Source organism: Spea bombifrons, chromosome 5 (assembly GCF_027358695.1).
Source record: "Spea bombifrons isolate aSpeBom1 chromosome 5, aSpeBom1.2.pri, whole genome shotgun sequence".
Lineage (NCBI taxonomy): Eukaryota > Metazoa > Chordata > Amphibia > Anura > Pelobatidae > Spea > Spea bombifrons.
This window is the reverse complement of record NC_071091.1, coordinates 105549298-105567577: the sequence shown is the minus strand read 5'-3', so window position 1 is coordinate 105567577 and position 18280 is coordinate 105549298. Positions and strand designations below refer to the sequence as shown.

The following is an 18280-nucleotide window of genomic DNA, read 5'->3' as shown; positions in this document are numbered from 1 at the left end:
TTACCATAATTAAATTGGCCTGGAAATGCATTGCAAAAATGTTGGATCTTATTAGCGATTTGACAAATATCCAAAATGTCACATATATGGAAAATGAATTAGTTTGAGTTGTAATTGGGTTTTTTTTCTATCCCATCTAGCTAAACTAGCCTACCTCATTGCTCAAATGCAGCCGGCGCCCATCAAGTCTGCCCAGGGAAAGCCAGGACCCCCAGGGACACCTGGAAAAGATGGGCGTGATGGTAGACCAGGTCCACCTGGAGAACCCGGATTACCAGGACAGATGGGGCTTGAAGGACCAGTTGGGCCAATGGGTCCAAAAGGTATGCGGACACTAAAAACATTTTCTAAAGATGATTTCTTAACAAATAGTAATATAGGTTGAGAAAAAAAGTCCATCAAGTTCCCTCGCACTGTTGATCTAGAAGACGGTAAAACTCCCCCAAATTGCAGCGATTTCCAATTGTGCCTCTGATTTCTCACTGGAGCGACAAACTTTAACTAATCCCGTCCTTATAACCCGTTATACCCCTGTATATTCCTCATATTATTTATTATATACTCTCCCCCGTATAACTAATCTCGTCCTTATAACCCGTTATATCCCTGTATATTCCTCATATTATATATTATATACTCTCCGGCCGTATAACTAATCCCGTCCTTATAACCGGTTATATCCTGTATATTCCTCATATTATATATTATATACTCTCCCCCCGTATAACTAATCCCGTCCTTATAACCCGTTATATCCTGTATATTCCTCATATTATATATTATATACTCTCCCCCCGTATAACTAATCCCGTCCTTATAACCCGTTATATCCCTGTATATTCCTCATATTATATATTATATACTCTCCGGCCCGTATAACTAATCCCGTCCTTATAACCCGTTATATCCTGTATATTCCTCATATTATATATTATATACTCTCCGGCCGTATAACTGATCCCGTCCTTATAACCCGTTATATCCCTGTATATTCCTCATATTATATATTATCATGTTTAGGTGACAGAGGATCAAAAGGAGACAGAGGGGAACCTGGCGTCGGACAGAGAGGTGAAACTGGCCCACCTGGAAATCCAGGTAAAATGTCATGCTGTTTATACTTGTAAATGCGCACAAACCTTGTTGGAAAGTTATAGGGAATGGATATCGCCTTCCTGAAATATTTCTAAAGAAGCATAGACTACATTATATAATCTAATTATAATATACATATCTCTTTCTCTAGGTCAACCTGGGGAACCCGGCTACGCTAAAGATGGACTACCAGGCACACCAGGCCCTCAAGGAGAACCGGGACTTCCAGGACTTCTTGGACCTCAAGGACCTCCTGGGGTCAATGGACAGTGTGACCCATCACAATGTGCATACTATGCAAGTCTGGGTTCAAGACCCAGCAACGTCAAAGGACCCTAAGCGGCCATTCTAAATCCCAGAGGACCTGTGGACCTGAAACTTGAATTTAATGCTGGTTTCAAGCCTTTATTCCCGGAGCCCCCGACAATGTCAGACCTGTCCATTGGCCTCTTCAACCCTACGGAAACACGTGTTAGGGACATGGTTGAGTTTCAGTATTTTTCCGCTTTCGTGTTTGCTTTTTTAACAGACAAAACCAACAATTACTGCCGGTCGGTCAAAACCATTCGTTTTCTTATTTTTACTATCACTATTTTTGGGAAGGAACTGTACTTTGAAATAGTTTTGGTTTTATGATATTCCGGTGCAGCAACAATCATGATTTTAGCTGTCCAAAGAATCTGGAATACTCTGGAAAACGTTAGCAACTTGGGTTTTGCTGACCATAGACCAGGCATGGTCTCATCAATGGTGCTACCTGCAGTCTGCAGTCACAAAGCTGGTAACAGAGCAGCTTCCAATACCACTAAATACCCAACGATACTTCTCCTCCTCCTCCTCCTCCAATAGCTTAGGGTACTTAGAGTACAGACCGCCCAAGATGTGACGCCTTAAAATGTAGCATTTATATAATTAAGAGGGGATTAAGAGGGGATTAGACATCATTCATTGGAATCATTTGATCATACCCCTAGCTTTCTAAAGGACCCCCCCAGAACCAGAAACATAGTTCCATCAGAGATGTGGTGGTTTGACATCCTTATACCATAGAGATATTACTTTATCAGATAGAATGTCTTGTAGCATCTTTGTTTCCATTTCATTAACTCCTAGCTGTGTAGAATACTTTGCTTTCCGCTTCTAGAATCTTCCGTGTGGGACAAGTAAAGCTGGATGGCGCCGAAAGTCTCCAGTGTCGCCACAAATGGACTGAAATCAGCTTTTGTGTCATAACAAGAGCTCATAGTTCCAGTATGATGTCATGAAAAAAAAGATATTTTGTGCATGTGACTATTTATTTTTAAGGTAAAAAAGTTATATACAGAGAAGAAGTGATTTTTTTTTTATGTATTACCTGCTGCCGGTACGATTAACGTATTAATTCATGTATTAACGATGATTTATTATATTTGTGCATCTGTAACGGTGGTCTGCAAAATAGGCCACGCAGTAAACCTTGTAGGTGTCAAGAATTAAAAAGCAAAATTTGGTTCAGTTCAAAAAAAATACTGAGGATGTACTAATTGGCAAAACAAAGGAATGCAAAGATTCTGGTATTTTTATAAATATATATAAATTACTTTTTTTTTGGTTGGCACTTTATATCTTATATATCTTATTTGCATAAAACCTGGTTTGTAGGTAATTTTGATTAGATTATCATTCTGTGAGTTTAGTGTGATTTATGTGCAATTTAGTCTTTTTTAAACTCATTCTGTGTGCAGGAAACACTACAGCGGTTAGCAAGTCAAACATTATATAACAGATAAATATACTAATTATTATTCATGCTTTATACAACCTGTACCTTTCCGACAATATCTATAATCACATGGGTATAAAAATAAAAAAACCTCCCTTATAGTAAATAAACTGCTTTGCACAGCAGATTTTATCAAAAAAATTGTAATTTACTGCCAGTAAACAGAACTTTTTTTTTTTTTTTGTAAATGTTAATTAAAACGGTCCTGCAGCTTTTCCAGATGTGTGCCTTCCGTGGAACATCTGTCCCGAGCGGTATAATCATTCCTTCCAATAAATTAATATTCTGCCTGGAAGCTGCCGGAGCCACGTGAAGAAAAAAAAAAATTCTACCGCTTTCTGGTGTCCGGGGGGCTCCCGTTCTCATGTTTGGGTTTCCACCATCACATGCGGTCACATCAGGTGAAGAAGCCCGGGACTTAACAAAGTCCACCATGTTTCAGGAAGCGTCGATGAACGCTCCTCATCAGTTCAGTGGGCGTTATCGCGAAAACACACCAAAAAAACTGTTTTTTTTTGCAGTAATTCTATAGATGCGATCATATATTTTGCCCAAATCTAGAAGTTGACATGTCCTCTACCAAGAAACCTTGAGGGCAGCAAAGGTCCATGTTTGGTTTAATCAATGAGAATGTTGTGAGCAAGGCTTAGCCAAAATGATTTGCCACCATAAATATTATATCGGTTACTTGCCCCCCATCTCATTATTACTATATTTTATTTATAGCGCCAACAATTCCCGCAGCTCTTCTTACAGTCCTTACATTCAAAGAATCTGACAGACCGAGATGACCCGATACGTTATGCAAAGAGGGACCTTCTGCTCTTTTGATTTGATCATGTTTGTACATATGGTTTCCCTCCCTTCTTTTAACCCTGTCCTCTGCATTAAATTCCCTGGTTCCCATTTTTTGTTGTTGTTGATGTCATTGCCATTCCTCCATACCCTTGCTTTTCCCTCTTCGTTCTGCTTTTACTCCTTAAGCTCGTCACCGTTCTACGCTTTTCATGTGAATTCCGTTCCTCGCCAGGTACGGTTTGCGGTCTGCACGCTGGAACGAGCGCGATGACTGAGGTGTAAATAAGAAAATTGCAACACGCATAACACAGTAACAAAAACCGTGCAATGCCTCACCCCGACCCATTACTGTGCCTTCACAGGCAACGATTCAACTTTGACCAAGACTATCGGAGTCCAAAAGCTGCTTGACGTAGACTCCGTGGGTCTTATCACTGACTGCCTGCACTCGGTGGTACATTAAAGGGTCATAGTTCACGGGACGTTAGATCAGTTTTGTTTTTGTAGTGTTATTGAACGGTTATATCAAGAATAAAAGTCTGTTTTGATCATTAGCTGCCTGCCTTGCACCTTTTACCACCTCGCCATTATCTGATTCTCCTGCCCCTTCATCTTTCTCTCTCTCATAATCCCCTTTGATCCCATCATCTTCTTGTCCCCTTTCATCACATGCCTTCATTCTCTGCCTTATTATTACCATTCATTCCTTACCATCGGCATACTTCAAGAATGCCCGTCAACCTGTTATTTACCCACTGCATTTCCCTCTCACACCTCTACCATCCTCGTGTCTCCCGTTCATTCCTCCATCATCTCCCGCTTCTCCCCTTCTCAACCTAGAACTTTAACCACCCTTTAATCCTCCACCCCATCTATTCACTGATTCCCCTCATTTATTTCCTCACCATCTCATTCTTCTCATTCTTTCACAGCCCATTATATTGTGATTCCCCAGTATTTTCAAGCTCCTTCCATTCATTTCTCCATACTTCCTTATTGGCCACTTCAAAACTTCCCCTGTTTTACCCCATTCTTCTCTTTTTTTCCACTTTCAATGAACCTTCTTCTCCGATACCCCCTGTTTCTCCTCACTCCTCCACCCACCCTCTCTAATTTCATCCCATAGATTACACCACGTTGCCCTGAATATATCCTCGATTTTGTCATTTTGCCTTTTTTCCCATCCTTTTGTTTTTACCAATAACCTCTTCCACCGTCATGGCGTTAGAACAAAGGGAAGAGCTGCATCTAAGTCATCAAGATAGCGGAGGGTCCCCGTTCTCCACCATTCCCAAGTTTTTCCTCTTAAAATACAGCCCTTGGCACATGCAATGTTCTAGTTAATACAACAAAAATATCAAAGGAAAAAGATAATCGTGAACTATTTGGGATGCACTTTTTAATTATTCCTGTTTAAAACCGCTGCTCTATGACATATGGAAATAAAGAAGGGAATGTTTCTGTACTTCCCATTGACGCCCTCGAAAATGTCTTGTATATTTGTTTGAAAGTCATTAAATTACGGTATATATTGCTTTTATGATCTATAAACGCCCCATGAAATAACAAAGGTGATTTTGTTTTATTTCAATTAACTTGCAAAGACCGGGTGTAGAATAAAACGAATGAGGTCAGATGTTAAAGTCACAAAAGTAATTATTGGAAGTGATGTCTGGCTTCCGGGACAACGATATATTTCATGTTCTGCGAAACCGGACGTTCCCGGAGTCACCGGAAGGATTCAATAAAGAGAAAAGAGAACAAAGATAAGAGGAAACGACCCAACTGGACTTTCCAGTCCTCGCCTACCTCTATGGCCAGTGGGCCTGATGGCCGTAGGCGAGTTGGAGGGGGTCTGTTTAAAGACTTCCTAACACTTCAGGGGTCCGGCGCTTTAATCTATTTAGAGACCCTCATATTGTACACATTGCACATGCTCCCGCACCCTAGCTGCCCCTACACCGGCAGACCGGGTAATGTCGGCCAGCGGCTACTCTGGCATTTGCCCCGTGCGCCAGCGGGCCACTCCGGGATTGTATCCCCTCTAAACATTACCGGGTAAAGGGGAAACCTACAGCTTGTGAACATATAGAATAACTGTTGATCGTGTCTGATTTTTCCCTCCTTACAAAACGCTGTATTTTTAACCTAAGATACTGCGTTTTAAATTAATTAGCGAGGAGAGAGTAACGAGGATCTAAAGCTAGGATGGGCAATTATGCGCGGAATGATAAAATGGAGATTTATACGGTACATTTCATTATATTTATTGGATCCTTGGCACGGCCGCTCCATAACTCGCTGTAATGAAACCATCTGCATTATCAGCTCCGGCAGAACGCTTTGGGCTCGATATGTCAGCAAAATATTGTGCGCCATGGATTCCGTGTACCAAAATCCATTACCGTCACCCTCATCCTAGATTCAGGAGCCGCATGTCTATCCCATGCATGTTTAATCCCCTCACTGTATTACCCTCTACCACTTCTGCTGGGGAGCTGCTCCACTCATCTACCACCCTCCCAGTAAGAAAAGCCACTCATTAAGTCACTCCTTGCATTGCAAATTGGCGTGGGGTTTAGGAAGGACGATGCCCGCGTCTAATTATTCAGAAAGTCACCCCCGTTAAACAGGATTTATCTTCAGCCGTGATGTTAAAATATTGAACGTGACGTTGGATGAAGCTATTCACATATTTATAAAGTGCAAATCTGGGTCAAAGTTCTAAATGTGGAACGCTCATCAGAAACATGCTCTCTGTTTCCATGGAGACTGCTCCATATTTAACACTTCCAACTGCTCTTAATACCCAGCTGAATTGGTGTTTTTACTCTTGAACAGTAATGTCTATAAATAGAATGACATGTAGAAACCCCTCCCCCGATTAATATCCCCCCCCCCAATGAATAAACTGGAAATGCAAATATTCTCTGCATTATTCTTAGGGATTTGTCTGGCTAATGTCCTTCATAAATAAGACACGGGGGCCGTAAGTTGGGCCCTTCTGGCATTAAATACCGACCTACGTATCTTACAAAAACCATGACGACATACACGCACACTCATTCACCTTCTCACTCATATCTTCCATGCACTCACATTCTCTCTCTTTTTCTCCAGATAACAGCCCCACTTGGGCAGATCACAGAGACATAAAAAATATATGTTTTCGTGGCAAATTGTATCGTTTTGTCTATTCATCTGAATAACGAACCCAACATTAAATGAAAGAAACGGAAAACAAACGATCTGAAAATCTTCATTCATTCGTCGCCGTGGCCGCCATTTTGACTACACTAATTCAACTCCTTCTATCCGTTTATTTCTTGTTTCCATGGCAACCCAGATGGACAAATGGGATTTTTGAAAATGAAAATGTTGGACGAATTTCGCCCGAGAAGGAGATGGGCGAATTTCGTTGAATAAGAAGTAAATTTTTTCTCAAAAAATATGCATTTTCGGCCGGCGCACAAGTCTATAAAAAAATCGGGTTTCCTTGTGTGTCATTTTATTGTGAAACGTTGCTTATTTGGTTCTGTAAAAAGTATTACATCACAAAGATAAATCCTCAAAAAGAAAAGAATCACAAAAAATGTAAAAAAAAATGTAAATAAAATAAAACACACGTTTCACGTATTTCAATGACCGGAACATGTTTATGAAACATAAAAATCTAGAATCGATGGCTGATTCGCCCCAAACCTTAATCGGTCTCTACCACTTCTGCTGGGAGGTTGTTCCATTTATCAACCACCCTCTTAGTAAAGTCTTTTAGGAATCTTTAAAAAAGTCTCTTTTTGATTGTTGCTACAAAAACAGAGAAAACTTGAAACTAATCTTAAAACCCCAAAAAGCTGATTTACGATAGTTTATAAATAAGATTAAAGCCGGCAAATAAAACATATAAATATGTATCCTTTTTATCGCCTATTTATTGTTTGTATATCGCTTTCACTCATCAAACACTCTGCTTGTTTAAAGAAAGAAAACCCCGTGTCTGACATAATAGACAACCTGAAAGTGATCCAACGCACACCCGCACTGTTTACTTTACGGCTTAAGCGCGGGAACTCCCTCGATCGCTAGTTACATTCGTATTGTTAGAAGGGGGAAGGGCAATCAAGTCATTGATTACAAGGAATTAACGGTATCCAAGCAACTATCACATAAAAAACCCAGGAACAACGGACCGAAAATCGATCGATCGGAATCGATCTTCATTCTTCTTTGTTGGATCGAGTTATCCGTCTTGTAAAGGTATCTGAGAACACAAAGATCCCTCCGCCAGCTTCCTAAAGAGACACTTAGTGTTAGCGTGAGTATCAATGCGAGGATGGAAGCGGCATCGACCGGTCCTTCTCATCCTTACAAGACGTTTTGGAAGCGGCTGATCGAAAGCAGCTCTAGCGGGAAAGCGCAGAAGAAGATCAAAATCCAAGGCAAGGACCTTTCGTCTCCTTCGTTGGAAGTATTTTCCTTTGAAGATATGCAAATACTAAACATGAGTCCCGAGAGAGAGAGCTGTCTCGCCTATCAAATGAATTGCGTGCCGAAGCAGATCGGGCGTTTAATGAACCTGACCGCTTTGTACATGGACACCAATGACCTTGAAGAAATCCCACCGGACGTCGGGACTTTGAGAAACCTGCGCAGGTTGGCCCTCAGCAATAATTTTCTGGATTCCCTACCTTCAGAGCTATCTCGTCTCCCTAACCTTCAGAGTTTACACCTCGCCAATAACAACTTTAAAGACTTTCCCTCTGTGATATGCCAACTGCGCAACCTGACATTTCTAGACGTGAGCGACAACCAAATCGAAACGATCCCCGCCGCCATTAACCAGTTAGGGAACGTGGAGACTTTCCTGTTCGCTTTTAATTGCTTGAAGCGTCTACCGGAAGAGTTTTGCCTCCTAACAAAATTGCGCTGCCTGTGGCTGGGGCACAACGACTTACGAGAACTTCCCAAGGGTTTTGGAAACCTAACTCTCCTCGACTGGGGACAGAGTTACTGCTCGCTTAACTTTGAAGGGAACCCCTTACAACACCCCCCAACGGATATTTGCAGTGGAGGACCACATAAAATTAAAGAGTATTTTGGTTTATAGCTCTTTTTTTTTTTTACTATTATTGGTCTGTATTACATCATACCCATATGGCTTTGAATTGTATGACGCATGACCGTGGAGGCCACCATAGCAGGTAGTAACGTGATTGTAGGGTCCCACCCCCCTTACCAACACAGCAATGAGTTGATTGCTTTATAGTAGAGCTGAAAAAATTCCTTTTTCAGTCCTTTTCTTAAAATGTCTCCATTAGTCAGATGGTCCTGGTGCTGTAATTGTTTTTTTTTTTTTTTTTTTTTTTAAACTAAACTTTAATAACAATTATTTGAAAAACACTAATTCATTTTTAACAAATATATTGATTCTTGATGAACGTGATTATTGTTATACATGTAATGTCATTTTTCTGCGTTATGTTGTGTTACCATGTGATGCTTTTCCCCACGCGTTTCGCAGTTGGGTTCTTTTTATCTTAAAACAATGAAGGAAATATTTGTCATAAAAACCTGAAAAAAAGAGCTTTCGGGACTTCGTTGAACAGTCATATATATATATATTTTTTTTTTACTGTAATTAACATATTTCTTATCGCGATGATCTTTATTATTTCAATCATTAATTATTTGGTTAAATAAAAGACGTTTCAAGACAACTTCCTCAGACTGTTGTAACTCGGAAATCTTATCCTATGCAAATATAGATGCAGCTTCTGGGAATGGAGTCGTAGCCTATATGTATAAATATGTATAAATAAAACACATATTTACTTTATATAATCAAAAGTATGTGGACCGGCTCCTGATTATTGAGTTTAGGTATTTCAGCCGCACTCATTGATAACGGGTATTACCGTATTTGCTAGATTATAAAACAACCCCCCCCCTCAAAAAAAAATGTGAATATTAATTTAGGAAAAAAAAGAAAAAGCCTGAATATAAGATGACCCTATAGGAAAAAAAGTTTTATTAGTAAATATGAATTCACATGTAAACAATTTTTTCATATTTAATAAAAACTATGATTGAGAAAAATGCATCTCTTGTTTTTATTTCCTTTTATTTGTCAACCTGCCCCCGGTTATGCCTTATACCCCTTTATATGCCACTGTGCCCCCAGATATACCTTATACCCCCTATATGCCACTCTTCCTTCGTGATATGCTACTCTGCATCCAATGCATCCCCAGACTTGCCCCCCATGTTCCAGACTCCCTGGTGTCTGGTGGGGGCAGCCGGTGGACGTCTGCATGATGCACGTAGACAACCTCTGTTGCTGCCCGGCACTTCCACCGGGGCTTCTATGACTGAGCACCGGAAGCCAGAGAGGCATCACACAGACGGAGAAGGATCCGGGTCCCTGCAGCGCTGCGAGGGATCTTGTCTTGTAGCCAGACCTCTATTTGAGGTCCGAATGTAACACGACCTTGAAAAATACCCCTCGTCTTATATTTGAGCAAAAACGTTAAATCAAGCACATAATCTTCATAGACAGAGACTGGCAGTAGAATGGGTCGTATTGAAGAGCTCGGTGACTTTACACGTGGGGCTGTCATAGGACGCCACCTTTGCCACAACTCAGTTTGTGAAGTTTCTGCCCTGCTAGATCGGCCCCGGTCCGCCAAGCGCTGAAGGGCGTAAAAATCACCTCTATTTGTAGCATCGCTCAGCATTCCAAACTGCCTCTGGATGCAACGTCAGCATAAGCTTCATGAAATCAATATCCCATTGTACAGCGCTGCGGAATATGACGGCGCTATATAAAACAATAAATAATTATATATTCGGGGCAAGGTTCAGTGCTGGTAAATGGGAGGAAGCTGTAGAGTTACATTTTGGGTCTAAGTGATTTTTACTGTTTTCTTTTAATTAAGCCCCAAAAACGAGCTTTTTTTATCAGTAATAATGTCATAGATGTCGCGACCTCCGCACTACAGCTTTGCCTTTACGTTTTGACTTTAATTTCGTTTATTGATGGTTGATTGTTTCTTACTGCAATGTGCTGAAGGCAGGATTTAGTCTCCGAAGACGGAGAAGCTGAAGCAGGTGCCCGGGCAAAGTGTGTGGATGGCGCCGAGCCCAGAATCGTACGGCGCGACGGGAAAAATAAATGCCAAACACCATTTTTCTTCCAGAAAAGGAAAAATCGATGCAGGACACCTTAACGTAAAGTAATGTACAGTATGCTGACAAAGAGATCCCCCCCCGACCCCCCCCCCAGGTTATTTGGTGTAATCAGACTTCAAAGCCCCAAATTAATACCTTCCATCTGAGGAAGAGACCCACGAGGATCTTGTTTAACATCTTTTTTCTATGCTTGTCCCAATAAAAGGAATCAGCTGTGACTAAAGACCCTAAAGTCTTTAGAAACATAGAATCTGCAGGCAGATCGGCCCCATTCGGCCCCATCTAATTGCTGTTTTTTCCAGCTGTAAACCTTAATCAGTCGTTGGTCTCGTCTTAGATTCAGGAGCCGTATGTCTATCCCATGCGTGTTTAATACCCTCACTGTATTACCCTCTACCACTTCTGCTGGGAGGCTGTTCTACTTATCTACCACCCTCTCAGCAAATAAAAACTTCCACTAGTTTTAGATAATGGGCTATTGTTCTAACATTCTTCTTCCTCTGAAGACAAATGAAACATCCCATCCAGGTCCTGAAGGTGTTAAATTGCTACAATGGGGTATTATAATAATAAAGAAAGCATGAATTCTGTCTTCGGAGGGTCTGGATATTGTATAACAAACTCATTGTTTTAGTAGCTCTTCAGTTCTATCCCTCTAGACGGGGAGACTCTGCATCATTTATCATATTTTCTCACAATGACCCAATTTCTCACTTTTTCTGTGTTAAACAAAAGGCATTCGCGACGCACCGAAAACTCAACTCTTTAATAATCATTGGACTCGGCTACTCCATTTATCTCCATTTTAGAAGATGATGTATTACGCGAGAGCGGTTTATTTCGGGTAAGAACACCGGCTCTCGTAGCCGCGCCGTCCATCTTTCCGCACCTGACGGGCGAGTTCTCCGCTCCGACGAGCTTTCCTTGGCAATGATGTATTTTCTTTCTGGAAATGAAGTTCTGTGTAACACCTGTCTGCGGCTCTAGGAAGGACGATCCTTCTCCGTTCCCGCGCCGGCAGCTTTGTGTAAAGTGATAAATATGGTGCAGTTACCCGGCGGGTGGCGAGGTGACTTATCAACCTGCCCCGTCTCTACATTACAGATAAAAAAAAAGTTTCAAAAAATAATTAACTATGATGCCCCGGGACCTCCTATTACCAAAGTGTGTGGGGGGGTGAAGATTGCCCTCTCTTCTCTATCCCCCATAGAGGGGTTAAAAATGAATTTAAAAAATCTTATGGGAGGCGTAGACCCCCAACTATGTCTTCCCCTCACCCCTCCCCCTGCCAATTGGAGACCTCTTCTCCATCTCTGTCCCTAAGGATGAGGTTCATTGAAGCACCCAAGAAATAAAGAGTAACTTACCTTAAGGGTCATGGAAAGTGATGATCTACGAAACCTCGCTCCTCAATCCTCAGCCCAGGGGAAAGGGGCCACCCAAAAATAGTTTTTTTTAAAATAATAATCTCCTGGAATGGCTACTGGCTGTGTGGGATCATTCTCATAAACTCATGTGCACCAGTGGCCCTCAGCTTTAGAAGCCTGTATTACATATTGATTGGCTGATTTGTTCACATTGAACTCGCATGCCCTCATCTGTAACTAGCAAAATTTTAAGTAACTTAGTAATTAAGTTTAAAAAGAGACAAAGGTCTATCAAGCTCAAACCATCTGCTGATCCAGAAGAAGCCAGAAAAGCTCACAATGAAGCAATTTTGTTATTAAAAAAGGGGAAAAATTCAAGATAGCGCATAGTAATCTGATGTATCAGTGGATCAGCAAAGTTGCAGGCCCTTGCATGCCCTCACATGCTTAGTGAATCTGCAAGGGTATAAGAATGCAGTCGAGTCTGGTCAGTCGACTCAGCTTCTTAGTGAATAGACCTAACAGTTATCCGGAATATAAACCGAGGCCATGGACTGAGTAAGGTTTGATGTTTCCAAAGGGAGAAAAACAGGCAGACTAGACTGGCCAAAACGGTCTGATTCTCTGGCAAATTCTCAGTTTCTGCGCTGAAATTCTGGTTAAACAAGAGATTCGACTCAATGAGTAGATGCATTGCACGCATATAATAATATGATATATCTCATGATACACGCTCAGGAACTCAATGGGTGCCTCAAGTGATTGAAGCTTCGCATTGGTTGCCTCCTATTATGAATACAGAGATCTCCCACCAAGTGATTACAGACGTGGTTGAAGGTGAAGTGATCTGGGAGTGTGGCATATCGGAACGCCGCTCCTACGACCTAGAGTTTCTTGTTGAAGACCCAAAAAGTTCCCAGATATGGTGGTAACATTATGGTGCGTCTCACATTATATTGTTTGCCAATTGTCCTGATACGAATAGTCTTGACCAGGAATTGCCAACAGTCCTGTCCAATGTCACAACAGATTGGCGCGCCATTGGCAGCGCATGCACAGTTCCCAAATTACAGCGAAGCGGCAGTGGCCAGATCTTCGATTAGGTGGAACATAATGTGATAATGTGGGCGCAAATAAAGAGGAGACCGAGAACCCCAAGCTCCTTAATCTGATACTTCTTCCATCAGTGTCCATTCCCTCACCCAGAGGTTCTTCATTCTACTTAATTCTAAAAAACATACTATTCATATTATTTGGATTTTTTATCATTATTATTTTTGGATTATATTTCATGTGCATTAAAAACCTCACACTAAGTAATTCAATAGAGCGTTACGGATACAAAAGGAGATTGGACCCACAGACAAAGCAACGATAGAGACAAAAGAAAGAAGAATTGGCTGTATGGATTTTCTGTCTGCACCGGTTAATCGCGAGTGACAAGACAGACGGCAGAGCTACGGGAAAATCGGGTTACTCCGTATCTTGTCATGGAATCAACACATGCTTTCGAATAGAAGAGCAAGAAGTTACCGGAGTCAAATAGATTCCACGGACGTGACGAGCAAACCGAGCTCAGAGGGATAAGAGCCACGCTCAACAAATATAGCAAAGGTATTTTGGATCATCAGATGCCCCTGTTTTAAGAAGACAGTCCATGGTTTATATTGTTCCCCAAAGATTTCCACCGAAGTCCTCTTAACAGGGTCGTGGATAAGTGGAACAGCAGTGTTAATACAGCACCCCGGCCATCCGGAGAGCTATTAAGAAAGAACCGAAGAAGGCATTTTTCAGCTTTGCCGTAAAGCAATGAACCCACTGCTGTGTTCAAAAAGGGGGGCGGGGTCCTATAATCACATGACTACCTGCAATGGTGACCGCCGGGATTCCGTATAAACTTTTTGCCTTATTCTGTGAACCGCATTGCATTTAGCCCTTAAAATATTTAAAATGTGAGAAGAGGTCAAGCAGATGAGGGATCATATTGGTAGAGGGGACAAATATGATATTCCAGTCCCCTATCATTTCCTACCTCAGCTATTGAAACCCTCTTCTGGTTGGCATTCCCCTGCCTCCTGCAATCTATCCCCAAATGCTGCTGGGCTTATCTTCCTTACACTAAGCTCATCTTCTGCCCTCTGACTCTGTGAAGCCCCCCATACCTCTCAAACCTCCGTCTTTCAGCTTCCCTCCCAACATTCAAGAAAAAATATTAAAACTCACAACCGTGCCTCTGATAGACCCCCCCCCCACCACTATCTCGCCCCTGTCTCCATACCTTTTGGTTCTCTACACCCCATTCCCTCTACACTGTAGGCCTGGAAGGTTCTTTACGGGATATCAGCCACGTATCAGCTCATCTTATTCTGTCAGTTCTAGTTTTGTCAGACCCTTTAAAAGACTTTAAGAACTGCTGCTGAAATTATTGAAGATAATAATAATAATAATAATATTAGTAATAATAATAATAATGTCATTTTCCACTTTATAAACTGAAGAAGATATCTTATAAATATTAACATAGCATAAAATAAAGATAATAAAATAATAAAAAGGTCCTGTAGTTATTTCTTAAGCCTTTTTTTCCTTTCTGCTTTGATTATTCTGCGTTAAGAGAAATTGGCCAATTTTTCCCAGAAGCATCAGATCGCCACAGCGTTGGTCATTATTTAATGCAATCAATTTAAAGCCAGCAAGCGATGAAGTGATGAGAAGACATTAAAATAAACGGATTTCCTATGAAAATGGAGAATTCCGAAAGTGATACAGAACTTTTTGCCCAAATACGTTTCTCATACCTTTTGGTGGACAAAAGGCCTTTTAGGTCCCTTTCTCAGATGTCTCTTCCCAATATATACATAAATAATTTGTTATACGAATACCCGGGGACTTTCTGAGCCCAAACGGAGGCTCCTGAAATATTAACCCTTTTATAGCATGTCTTGAAGATTCAATCTAATGACTCTCCAAACGTGGGAACCAAGTGGCTCTAATACCGGTCCTCATGGAAACCTTGACTTGTCATTAGTTATTATTTCGGCATACACCTAATTAAGTCACCTGCATTCAAGCAGGGATATGAACCATTACATACTGGGAGCAAAAGCGCCAACAGAAAGGCTCAAGTATCATCAGATCTGTATAGAATATGAGGACTCCACTCAAGACTGTGTGACCCGGAGACTCTGCTCCTTCACCGCGAGACCCGGAGATTGGGGTAAAACCCTGAGACTTTGGGTCAAACCCTGAGAGTTCCCAGGTATGGATGTAAGACCTGCTTATTGTGGCTCTCCTCCTCTCTATTATCCGCTCCCTGATTATTTAAAGTATATATTTATAGGTTTAGGTTTGAGCACTGGTAAGACCTTCTTCTTTGTTTATTAAATATGGCTAAACATCATGTCATGGTTGATGCCGGGGCCAGACTGGGCATCCGAGGTGGCCCTGGCACTTTAAGGCCAGTGGCCCCCCGATAACATGCTACGGTTTTATGTTGACATAGCGCGCAGCTGGGCGCATCGAGTTGGAGTGGCCGATCTGGTGAATGCGTGTTGCTGTTGGCCAGTGTGCCAAGTGGCCATTCAGGGGTCTGGTTGCTATTCACCAATCCATTACGTTATAAAAAATAAGACGTGTGTTTGATTTTTGAGAATCGGAACAAACCAAGGACCACTCCTGCTAAGAAATTCGATCAGTGTTAGGAATGGGTATTTGGGGAAAATCCCAGGGGTTCCGCTACTAATGCTGCTCTATGGCTACGATGAGACACAAAGGACCCTCGATTTCTTCCTTCCGTCGCCTCGTTTTGGAGAAAAATTAGATAAAGCCAGGTTTTGGTCAACGTCGATCTACATTACTGTATGCAGCACTGTGCTTTATGCTTAAGGAGGGGGAAAAAACGTCATTTTTTACCATGGGACTTTCCCTTTAATTGGTGTTTAATGGTGATTGAAAATGCTTGATTTACGACTCGGCTCCCTGGATTCTTCACTAAACAGAAGCCGCATTGAAATCAATAAAAAACAACAGCTTAGAAATCCAACGGGGCGTGCGGAATAAAAGCCCAATAGATACATTTTTACACGGACATTCTAACTCACCAAAACAGCGCCTAAAGAAAGCGGTTTTTGATAAAGCACCTTCCGGTGCGAAACGCGTCAAGCAGGTTCTATGTCCCATCGGCTGGCATGTTCATTTTTTTGTTTTTGTTTAAAATCTGGCAAAAAAAAATTATTACAGCACTACGGACCCGAAATTTAATTCGATCGTCTCTTCCTTGAAGGAGTGCCAGCGCATGGTTAATAATATGTATCGGTTGATATAGTTGCGTTCTATACATAACCGTATTACATTTATACGACAAACACAACTATATGATTGCATTAAAAAAACACCTCTATTGTCTATGTGGCCGATAATGTAATATGGTCATAAATAATTATGCAGGCAGCCTCTTATAGGCGGCCGGCGGCTGTACTTAGGTCATTGGCAGCTGACAGTCTTAAAGCGTCACGGCCGTCTCACCTTTCCCAGTCTGTCCCAGTGTAAGAGTAATGCCGCGGCTTCTTTTTATGTTTAGTATGTGTGTCGGCATTGACGTGGTTCAATTGTCAAGCCAACAGTATTTTTCCTAACACAGCCCCGCCAGCCTAGCACCATTATAATGACCCATTATACATTATGACTGGCAGTAAAACAACACTGTTATATCTGAAAAAACTTAAAACGCTTAACGAAAAGCGCACGTTTGTCCCTGGCTTTATAGTACTTTTTCCTTGAGGTTGTAGATTTGTCTTTGCGGTTTGATTTATAATCCATCACCGGCGCATAATGTCAACCACCGGGTTTAGTATTTAAATTGAAAAGGACTGGAGAAGTAAGGGAAAGAACTTTCTTTTGTGGAAATATTTTGCCTAGCACACACCCCTCTAATACTTTATATAAATTAAGTCAATGCTAAGGGCAATGCATTTTGTTTTGTATTAAAACCATTCTTCTTCTTTTTTTATTATCAAAAAAGAAAACTATACATGCCTAGTGGGTGCTTGTAAGTTGGCTAAACATGCGGTCAAAGGTCTAGCTCTCTAATTCACTAAATACAACATTAAAGTCTATGAAGCCCATTCAATTCTATAGAGGATGCAATACATCTTCCTAACACTAGAGGCCACCGATGCACAGTAGTAGATATACATGATATTACTAAGACTGTTTGTGTTCTTATTTTCTCACTATTGTCTGTGATTCATTATTTGAATTTGTCCAACATTTCGGTTGGGCCAAATCGGGCCCATGGTCCCCACAGCAATAATTGGGTAGCAGGGCAGCGGGACTCTCCAATGGAAAACAGGATGATTGGGAGGTATGAAATCATAGCTACACCTAGCACTCTGCAAGCCACCCCAGCAGCTAATATAATCATAATAATATTATATTTTTGTATATTTAATAATATTAAATATAATTGGTTGGAATACTTACCATTGCGCACTTGTAGACGCTTCTATGCCAGCAGCTTCTGGTAAGAATTCATTATGCGAAGTTCAAAGGATTTTTCCTGCAATTTATCTTACTAAGCACCCACGCCCCAAGGACTCCAATTATTAATATTTGGCTAATGTTGGGCGTGTTGTAACGCTAATCAAACCAAGCCTGTGGCTTGCAATTTTATTTTAGCTTTTGCTCTCTGACATAAATTATTTCTAAAAACCTTACGATTCCCTGAGGTTTCCAGGGATTCGTTCTAATAGAATGTTAGTGTAACGAAGTAAAAGCTCTATTTGCATTTCGTATTTCAGATGCTCAGCTATGTACATTGATTGAATATTTGTTTCAAAGGAGAAAGCTTTACTTTAATGGGAGGGTGGTAGATAAGTGGAACAGCCTCCCAGCAGAAGCGGTAGAGGGTAATACAGCGAGGGGATTTGAACATGCCTGGGATAGACATACGCCTCCTGAATCTAAGACGAGACCAACGACTGATTAAGGTTTAAGTCTTTACGGCAGGAGAAATGAGTGGACTTGCTGAAGGGATGACTTTAGATCATTTTAAGAGAACCATGAGCTTTCT

General features: G+C 41.3%; 2 protein-coding genes across 2 annotated transcripts in view; both read left to right on the top strand.

Moving 5' to 3' along the window:
- COL22A1 (collagen type XXII alpha 1 chain) overlaps window positions 1-1767 on the top strand; it is a 108156-nt gene extending 106389 nt beyond the window's left edge. Inside the window, exons 63-65 of the mRNA XM_053466159.1 lie at window positions 141-323; window positions 1021-1098; window positions 1247-1767. Of these exons, the coding sequence (XP_053322134.1) occupies window positions 141-323; window positions 1021-1098; window positions 1247-1434 (449 nt within the window). The 3' untranslated portion in view covers window positions 1435-1767. The remainder of the gene's footprint in view (window positions 1-140; window positions 324-1020; window positions 1099-1246) is intronic.
- A 6221-nt stretch (window positions 1768-7988) lies between these two features.
- Window positions 7989-8762, top strand: LOC128497761 (leucine-rich repeat protein SHOC-2-like). The gene has a single exon (XM_053467921.1). The coding sequence runs from the start codon at window positions 7989-7991 to the stop codon at window positions 8760-8762; it is 774 nt and encodes a 257-aa protein (XP_053323896.1).
- The last annotated feature ends 9518 nt before the right edge of the window (window positions 8763-18280 follow it).